Here is a 10321-nt window from a genome sequence, read left to right as displayed (position 1 = left end):
CAGAATTGGTCTGCCTTTCTAAACACAACCAGAGTGCACTGATCTGCATTAGGAAAACGGTCATTGAATTAAATCAAATATATTTATATAGCCCTTCTTACATGAGCTGATATATCAAAGTGCTGTACAGAAACCCAGCCTAAAACCCCAAACAATGCAGGTGTAGAAGCACGGTGGCTATGAAAAAATGACTGTCGTCAATCATATTAACTTTGGTGCAAGGTGTCAAAAGGGAAGTAGGTCACCGTGCAGCCAGCTTGTGAGCCAGCTTATCCACCTGTGTAATAACAAAACCTACACAACTCCATAAATAAACTATTACACACCTATGAATAATTATTAGAAGGTTACTACAGGTATAACAACAATTTAACATGAAGTGTTACCAAGTATTCTAAATGGATATTACACACTTAAGTAATAAAGATGACAAGAAAGAGGAATCACCTTAGAACAATATACAAACATACATTTTGAATACTTTATTTTAAAAAGAGCTTCTATATTATTGAGAATAAATTAAAAAAGCATGACTCATAACAATTAGGGGGGAAAAAACAACTAATAATATCAACAAAGAACAACACAAAGAACAGGTCAATGAAACGAGCAGGCGTGAGACAGTGCTGATTGATCATTCTCACTAGAACATGACATGTCATAATTGATAGATTATTCTTCAGAGAATTTAGTCCATAAAATATGCTTTGAGGCAGTGGTTCCCAAACTCATTCAGCCCCCCCCCCCCCACCCCCCCTTCCATCACTGACGTGCCCCCTGGCACGCCACGTCTATTTCTATGGGCACAGTCCATGACAGAAACTGTTCACATCCCTTGTTGACAGTTTTAAAGCTAATTTCCTGAAATTCTACACATTCCGTCATGTCTTGTGTGTTCATGTGATATGAGTGACTCAAACATTACAACAAAATCAATGGGCTAAAAAAACCTGGCTAAAAAAAAAACTTGGGCTAGTTGATCTGGACATTTTTTCACCCCAATTTTCGTGATATCCAATTGGTAGTCACAGTCTTGTCCCATCACTGCAACTCCCCTTCCGACAGGGGCGTGCCCCACAGTTTGGGAACCACTGCTTTGAGGGACTATATGAAGTGTTCTTTATACAGATAACACTGTACATAATGCAATATGCTATGGGTAGCGTAGTGCAGAAGTACAGGGGTGAAAGTAAGATGTCAGGTCCCATTATCATATAGCATCTCAAACTATAGCTGATCTAGGATTTGGGTTCCCTGTTATCTTGTTCATTATTATCTAAAGGGAAAAACAAATCATATCAGCAATCCTACTCAGACGCTTTATGAATACAGCCCAGATGATTAAAGGGCTTGTCTGAGGGGCCTGGGAACAAGCTCAGCAGTCCAGAGTAGGGCCAGGAATCCAGGACTCTCTGTGGGTCTCTGACGGAACATCCAGAAGTTGGGAAGATAAAGGTCAGAGAAGAGTCGCTCCACCATTATGAGCCCTGTATCATGTTCCCTACATCTCATCTTTCCTCGAAGTCTTCACCAACCTGCCTGAAAATAAGGACAGAGAGAGGTTTGAAACCATACACACACAGAAATGTGTGGGGATCTTGTAAATTAGCCCCTTTAGCTAAGAAACCTGTGTGAACGTGAGGTTAATAGTTACATTTTGTTAACAATTGCGTGCTGGCAATATTTGGCATGTACTCAACACTGTAATTTACAAATTAATTGATCATTTATTTTTGTAGACATAGTACCCCTCTATTTATGCCTAGCATTTTTTTGTGAAACACTACAATACCCAAATAAGGCACTTCAGAGACCCTTAATGCCTTGCACCAACAGGAGTCAGCAGAATCTCAGGTAAATGTATCTGCCCAGATAGAAAACTGTATTGACAACAGTTGTGTGGAGCCACATCCACACAGCTTCTAAGCAGGGTCATTCGATCATTCTCAAACTGTTGAGCCCCTTTAGCTTCCCCTCTCACAAAAGAGGCGGAGTCATTTTGGGTGGCTTTGGTTTTCTGTATCATCGACACATCAGGCAGTTGGGAGCTGGAGGACAGAAATAGCCAAAGGTGGCTCCTTCCTCTCTGTGAGATCCCTAAAAATAGCCCCCTGGACCCTATCCAACCACACACACCCACCGACCCAAGGGGGAGATACAGTACGACAGAATAAAGCTCTGGACTTAGGGAGTTACATTTGGGACACAGGCATTAACTTTACCCTTAATTCAGTATGATGATACTGGTGAAAGTAGCATCCGTGATCACCTTGCAGCAATAGAAAAGTAATCATTACAAACCACTTCAGGGAAACCATTTGAGAAGAACATGGATCAGCATTGTGATAATCTTTTATTTTAGTTCTGATTGTTTGTTTTGACAGGACATATGTAAGTACCAACATTTGAGAGGGGTAAAGAAAGTAGTTAAGGGCACAGATAGTCGGCCCAGCCAGGGCTCGAACCCCCCATCGCCGAGGGGGCATGTGATGATCCTGACACCAATATTGCTGATAAAACTAGCCACGTTTCAGCATTTGGTGCATTAAGGCCGAATCTTTAAAGCTCATGGAGGTGCTTCTCAAAATGACAAATGAATGCTTTACCTGCTCCGTGCAATGCAACACAGTCAACTGTAAAATAGAGAGGACTTTTGAATGGCCTCTTACATAACATGTCAATGTGAAAAGCACCATCTACAACTGTATTTCTGCCTGCTATTTTGAGAGGGAGCATTTTGGGTGTCACTAAACAGAGCTATTAATTGAGTTACTAGTGTGATAACAGAAGGGTAAGTCACAGAGCAGAATCCTATGCAGTAGGCAGCACTGAGGGGAGGAGTCTCACCTTGGTCCTGGGCATACTGAGCGTGTTCACTAACAGCCACATTCCTGGGCGCTCTCGGCCTGTCCCCTACGAGGGGAGCGCAGCTGGCGCAGCGCGGCGTCTCCGTACTGGATTCCTGATCCCATCCTCTCCGGGTCCAACTCTCCTGGAAGAGAACACAGAGAGAGAGAAATAGAGAGAGAAAAAAGAGTGAGATGGAGAGAGAGAGAAGCCCCTGAGCTGAAACAGTAGAGTTCAGCTGGTAAACCACGATTTCATTGCTGTTGGTTAAGGTGAGAAGATACTGAATGCAGAGATACCTGACTCTATCTTGTTGAGGATTTTCCTGGCACACTGCACAAAGGCCTCCTCTACATTCTCCCCTGTCAGAGCACTTGTCTCCAGAAACATAAGCTCTGAAACAGACAAGACAGCAGGTCACAATAATAACAATGATTATTATCAATGTTGATAACATTTGAACACAATAGAATTAGTCAGCATTTAGCTGTGGAGGACATGAATTGCAACGGTTTTGTGGGCAATAGTTCACACCAGTGAGTTGTCCTACAGTGACCTCTAGTGGAGTAGTGCAGCAATCAGAAATTAGGATTTCAGGTCTGCATCAGAGGGTAGGGGGTAGAGTCTGGGTCCGTATCAGAGGTCGACCGATCATGATTTTTCAATGCCGATACCGATTATTGGAGGACCAAAAAAAGCCGATACCGATTAATCAGCCAATTTTTATTTATTTATTTGTAATAATGACAATTACAACAATACTGAATAAACACTTATTTTAACTTATTATATCAATAAAATCAATTTAGCCTCAAATAAATAATGCAACATGTTCAATTTGGTTTAAATAATGCAAAAACAAAGTGTTGGAGAAGAAAGTAAAAGTGCAATATGTGCCATGTAAAAAAAGCTAACGTTTAAGTTCCTTGCTCAGAACATGAAAACATATGAAAGCTGGTGGTTCCTTTTAACATGAGTCTTCAATATTCCCAGGTAAGAAGTTTTAGATTGTAGTTATTATAGGAATTATAGGACTATTTCTCTCTATACGATTTGTATTTCATATACCTTTGACTATTGGATGTTCTTATAGGCACTTTAGTATTGCCAGTGTAACAGTATAGCTTCCGTCCCTCTCCTCACTCCTACCTGGGCTCGAACCAGGAACACATTGCCAACAGCCACCCTCGAAGCAGCGTTACCCATGCAGAGCAAGGGGAACAACTACTCCAAGTCTCAGAGCGAGTGACGTTTGAAACGCTATTAGCGGGCACCCCGCTAACTAGCTAGCCATTTCACATCGGTTACACCAGCCTAATCTCGGGAGTTGATAGGCTTGAAGTCATAAACAGCGCAATAGCTGCTGGCAAAGGCACGAAAGTGCTGTTTGAATGAATGCTTACGAGCCTGCTGCTGCCTACCATCGCTCAGTCAGACTGCTCTATCAAATCATAGACTTAATTATAAACACAGAAATACGAGTCTTTGGTCATTAAAATGGTCAAATCCGGAAACTATCATTTCGAAAACAAAACGTTTATTCTTTCAGTGAAATACGGAACCGTTCCGTATTTTATCTAACGGATGGCATCCCTAAGTCTAAATATTGCTGTTACATTGTACAACATTCAATGTTATGTCATAATTATGTACAATTCTGGCAAATTAATTACGGCCTTTGTTAGGAATAAATGGACTTCACACCGTTCGCAATGAGCCAGGCGGCCCAAACTGCTGCATATACCCTGACTGCTTGCACGGAACGCAAGAGAAGTGACACAATTTCCCTAATTATAAGAAATTCATGTTAGCAGGCAATATTAACTAAATATGCAGGTTTGAAAATATATACTTGTGTATTGATTTTAAAGAAAGGCGTTGATGTTTATGGTTAGGTACATTGGTGCATCGACAGTGCTTTTTTCGCAAATGCGCTTGTTAAATCATCACCGTTTGTCGAGGTAGGCGCATCGATTATATGCAACGCAGGACACGCTAGATAAACTAGTAATATCATCAACCATGTGTAGTTAACTAGTGATTATGTTAAGATTGATTGTTTTTTTTATAAGATACATTTAATGCTAGCTAGCAACTTACCTTGGCTTCTTGCTGCCCTCGTGTAACAGGTAGTCAGCCTGCCGCGCAGGCTCCTCGTGGAGTGCAATGTAAGGCAGGTGGTTAGAGCGTTGGACTAGTAACTGGAAGGTTGCAAAAACGAATCCCCGAGCTGACAAGGTAAAAATCTGTCGTTCTGCCCCTGAACAAGGCAGTTAACCCACCGTTCCTAGGCCGTCATTGAAAATAAGAATGTGTTCTTAACTGACTTGCCTAGTTAAATAAAGGTGTATTTTTTTTTTTTTTCATAAATAAAATTTAAATCGCCAAATCGGTGTCCAAAAATACCGATTACCGATTGTTATGAAAACTTGAAATCGTCCCTAATTAATCAGCCATTCCGATTAATTGGTCGACCTCTAGTCCGTATACATCAGCTTCTCAGAGTGGGAGTGCTGATCTATGATCAGTTTCGCCGTTTTTGGAGGATCTGCTCCTAGATCTGCACTCCCAGTCTGAGACGCTTGACACAGGGAACAGTTTGGAATTCAGCTGTAAAGGGATCATCATCCATACTAAACGCACCATTTTCCTGAGCAAAGCGAGAAGCCTCCAGGAAGGTGACCTCCCGGTCTGCGTCCAAGTCCTTCTTGTTACCACACAGGATGATGACAATATTTTGGCTGGCCAGCATCCTGGCGTCTGTCAGCCAGTTGGTCAGGGCGTTGTAGGTTTCCCGGCTGAGGATGATCAGGTCAATGGAGCGAGAGGGAGAGCAGTGGAGACATACAAATCAGACTTGGTGGTTCTGTTCACTAAAATCACAGTAGGCTTTAGGAAAGTTAGAGCTGTGTTTTCCAAAACAGTCAATCGGGAGCCACTGTGCAACCAATGAGTCATATCATATCTAGGTCTCTTTGAAACGTACTACATTCAACATTTGTCTTTTTAGAAACATATGTGTTTTATTAAAACAACATACCCCTTGAAGGTCCACCCATAATAAGACAAGGATTATTTCTCCTCAACTCTCCTGATCACCTATGAGTAGGTAATTTAGCCTACCTGGTGATGTCATATACAAGCAGGGCTCCAGCAGCGCCTCTGTAGTAACTCCGTGTAACAGACCTGGGAGAGGAAAGCAATTGTAACATCAGTTGAAAATACATAAGTGCATAAATATAAACATTTTACACATCCTAATTACATTTATTAAATTGACATTCTCCATCTCCTACATCTATAGTTAGCTATAGATAAAAGCATTTAGTGCCATCCAAGCTGGATAAGGAGTTGGTCAAAGTGCAAAACAAAATGCTCAAGGTGCTCAGTAACCTTTATTTAACTAGGCAAGTCAGTTAAGAACAAATTATTATTTACAATGACGGCCTACACCCGCCAAACCCGGATGACGCTGGGCCAATTGTGCACCGCCCTATGGGACTTCCAATCACAGCCAGTTGTGACACAGCCTGGATCCGAACCAGGGTGTCTGTAGTGACGCCTCAAGCACTGAGATGCAGTGCCCCAGACCGCCATACCACTTGGGAGCAGTAGTAGTGTTTCAGAATTTTAGCTGCGCTACACATTATTAACTCCCCCACAATGGCTGGCCATGATTCATTTTACTTGCTGTTCTAAGGATCTGGCACAAGTTCTCTAATGATCAGCTGGTGATGGGCACACATGAAACAGTCCAAGCTGGTTTGAGAAAAATGTCTAATGCCCTGCCACAGTAGGAGTAAGTATGTGAAATGCTCTCACATACTGTACAGTACCTGAATCTCTCTTGTCCCGCAGTGTCCCAGATTTGGAGTTTGACATATTTGTTTACCACGTTGATTATCTTTGAGCCAAACTCCACTCCGATGGTGTGATTCGAATCGTCTTTGACTGTGATTTAAATGAAATCATTCCACAACACATAGCTAGATCACAACAATGCCTATTCATGTATTCAAAGTTAAGTTAATCATAAATTGTAGCCTGTCCCTAAAATAAACTACAAGTCATAGCTAGATAGAAAATACATGATAGCACAATCAATTGGACATAACTTACATCTCTTCTCAATAAACTGGTGAAGAAGACATGATTTTCCAGCTCCTGCATTCCCAATCACTAGGAATTTGAACAGGAAATCTAGCGGAGGAAAAACAAACAAAGTTCATTTTAATCATTAGAGAATACGTATTCTTAGGCTAGTTGGATAGAAAGCTGGCTAACGTTAAGTAACAGGCGCACTACTAGCAGAACAGAAGCTATGTTATTGCTTCATGCATAACGTTACATTTGCGTCGACATTTAGATAGCTAACTTTGCTAGTTGTCTGACATTCAGATGGCTTTCTAGATAGCTAGCTAAGAAACCAATTAATGATGACATTTGACGGAGATGCAAGTTATCGAGCGAAACTAAAGTTAGCCAGCTAGCTAATGTTAGCTAGCTATACCCCCAACAACGAGTAAACATGAAAGCATAGCACATAGGCTATTTGTTTTGATGGCATTACAATACACCTGCTCCATCGCCTCTGGCTATCTATTGTGTAACGCGACCTGAGTAGTCAAGATTTCTTACCGTATGTCTCAGACATGGCAATGGTTGTGTTTTATTTGCTAGCAATATCCTATTGTTTTTCTTGAGGCACTGTAGCTTCGAAATTAATTGAAGAAAAATCCCTAATACCCGTGAATATTGGATTTTCCCTCCCACTTCCCGTAGAACGCTTTTTCAAAATAAAAGCTCCATCAATCAACATAAAAAAAATCGATTATCAATAATATAGTTAAATATTATTGCATTATTATTGCATGTCTAGTTATATTTAAATATAATTTTTACTTATAAAATAGACAAATCTGGGTACTTTTGCATTGCTTCAATTTTCTGAAGAAAATGTGTGCGCTTGTTTCCGCTATTACTGCTTGTTTTTTTGTGTATGGTCAATGAGTGTCGAATTTTGTCAACAAAAAATGTAATTGCTTATTTGATCGAATAGAAGTTTCGTAATGGTTAGGTTGTTACAATTGCACTGATATACGTGGACGCACGTCGCCTTTCCGCAACTTTGTAAAAAAACTACATTGTATCGGTCAGTTAAATAAAGGTTAAATAAAAATCAAATTGGAGTTGTGCCTGTTGTTCACACGCGTATCTGCCCTCTCACTGGCTAGAATGGTCCCTCCCACCTGAACTCGCCTCCCGCCTGCAATCCAATTTTGAGGACACGTATTTCCATTGTTAGAGCGGTCAATGGACTATCTTGTCAATATAATAGATCATCTTTAATATTGACACAGAGCTAGCCTGGTCTCAGATCTGTTTGTGCTCCATTGCTGTCATTGTCAAGCCGTAAACGTTTGGCATTATAGCAGAAACAGACTGGAATTAAGGCTTTCTTCAACCTAGTTGGTCCTGATCTAGTGTTCTTATTCTTCTTCTATGACATAATGGCGGTCCGCAAACAAACATTAAAGGTCATGCCGCCACCTACTATGCTGGAGTGTGTTGTCAATCTTGGTCTACATTATCTCCACATTTCCAAATTTTCCCACCTACAGTTGAAGTCGGAGGTTTACATACACTTAGGTTGGAGTGAATTTTTCAACCACTTTTCAACCGTTTTTCAACCACAAAACTATAGTTTTGGCAAGTCAGTTAGGACATCCACTTTGTGCATGCCACAAGTAATTTTTGCAACAATTGTTTACAGACAGATTATTTCACTTATAATTCACTGTATCATATTTCCAGTGGGTCAGAAAAACGAGTCCTATATCGACATAACCTGAAAGGCCGCTCAGCAAGGAAGAAGCCACTGCTCCAAAACCGCCATAAAAAAGCTACGGTTTGCAACTGCACATGGGGACAAAGATCGTACTTTTTGGAGAAATGTCCTCTGGTCTGATGAAACAAATATAGAACTGTTTGGCCATAATGACCATCGTTATGTTTGGAGGAAAAAGGGGGAGGCTTGCAAGCCGAAGAACACCATCCCAACCATGAAGCATGGGGGTGGCAGCATCATGTTGTGGGGGTGCTTTGCTGCAAGAGGGACTGGTGCGCTTCACAAAATAGATGGCATTATGAGGTAGGAAAATTATGTGGATATATTGAAGCAACATCTCAAGACATCAGTCAGGAAGTTAAAGCTTGGTCGCAAATGGGTCTTCGAAATGGACAACTTCCAAAGTTGGGGGAAAATGGCTTAAGGACAACAAAGTCAAGATATTGGAGCCATCACAAAGCCCTGACCTCAATCCTATAGAAAATTTGTCGGCAGAACTGAGAAAAGTGCGTGCGAGCAAGGAGGCCTACAACCTGACTCAGTTACACCAGCTCTGTCAGGAGGAATGGGCCAAAATTCACTCAACTTATTGTGGGAAGCTTGTGGAAGGCTACCCGAAACATTTGACCCAAGTTAAACAATTTCAAGGCAGTGCTACCAAATACTAATTGAGTGTATGTAAACTTCTGACCTTCTGGGAATGTGATGAAAGAAATAAAAGCTGAAATAAATCATTCTTTCTACTATTATTCTGACATTTCACATTCTTAAAATAAAGTGGTGATCCTAACTGACCTAAGACTGGGATTTTTTACTCGGATTAAATATCAGGAATTGTGAAAATGTATTTGTCTAATGTATTTAAATGTATTTGTCTAATGTATTTAAATGTATTTGTCTAAGGTGTATGTGAACTTCCGACTTCAACTGTAGCTGGCTGGGTTTTCAGTCCATTGGCAAGATAGAACAGCTGCCTCCGGTAAGACAAGGGGTGTCTATTTGTAAATAACAGCTGGTGCACGAAATCTAATATTAAGGAAGTCTCAAGGTTTTGCTCACCTGAGGTAGAGTATCTCATGATAAAATGTAGACCACATTATTTACCAACAGCTATTTTTCGTAGCTGTCTATTTACCACCACGAACTGGTGCTGGCACTAAGATGGCACTCAACGAGATGTATAAGGCCATAAGCGAACAAGAAAATGCTCATCCAGAGGAGAAGCTCCTAGTGGCCAGTGACTTTAATGCAGGAAAATTTAAATCCGTTTGACCTAATTTCTACCAGCTTGTTAAATGTGCAACCAGAGGAAAAAAAACTCTAGACCACCTTTACACCACACACAGAGATGTGAACAAAGCTCTCCCTCGCCCTCCATTTGGAAAATCTGACTATAACTCTATCCTCCTGATTCTTGATTACAAGCAAAAACTAAAGCAGGAAGTACCAGTGACTCGCTCAATGCAGAAGTGGTCAGATGAAGCAGATGCTAAGCTACAGGACTGTTTTGCTAGCACAGACTGGAATAGGTTCAGAGATTCTTCTGATGGCATTGAGGAGTACACCACATCAGACACTGGCTTCATCAATAAGTGCATCGATGACGTCGTCCCCACAGTGACTGTA

At 41.1% G+C, this 10321-nt stretch overlaps 1 protein-coding gene across 2 annotated transcripts; it reads right to left on the bottom strand.

Moving 5' to 3' along the window:
• Positions 1 to 459: 459 nt before the first annotated feature.
• On the bottom strand, positions 460 to 7620 carry LOC120029790 (ras-related protein Rab-4A). Of its 2 annotated transcripts, none has more exons than XM_038975062.1 (8): positions 7486 to 7620; positions 6967 to 7047; positions 6684 to 6798; positions 5971 to 6033; positions 5491 to 5645; positions 3147 to 3242; positions 2848 to 2992; positions 460 to 1539 (listed from the first exon to the last, which is right to left on the bottom strand). In XM_038975062.1, exons 1-7 carry the CDS (start codon positions 7499 to 7501, stop codon positions 2877 to 2879), a joined length of 642 nt encoding a protein of 213 aa, XP_038830990.1. In that variant the 5' UTR covers positions 7502 to 7620; the 3' UTR covers positions 460 to 1539; positions 2848 to 2876. The 2 variants fall into 2 exon arrangements, with proteins under 2 accessions (XP_038830990.1, XP_038830991.1); XM_038975063.1 differs by having other exon boundaries at positions 460 to 1535.
• Between the last annotated feature and the right edge of the window lie 2701 nt (positions 7621 to 10321).

Source organism: Salvelinus namaycush, chromosome 35 (genome assembly GCF_016432855.1).
Source record: "Salvelinus namaycush isolate Seneca chromosome 35, SaNama_1.0, whole genome shotgun sequence".
NCBI lineage: Eukaryota > Metazoa > Chordata > Actinopteri > Salmoniformes > Salmonidae > Salvelinus > Salvelinus namaycush.
Note: the sequence above shows the minus strand (reverse complement) of the source record. Positions and strands in the feature narration are given on the sequence as shown.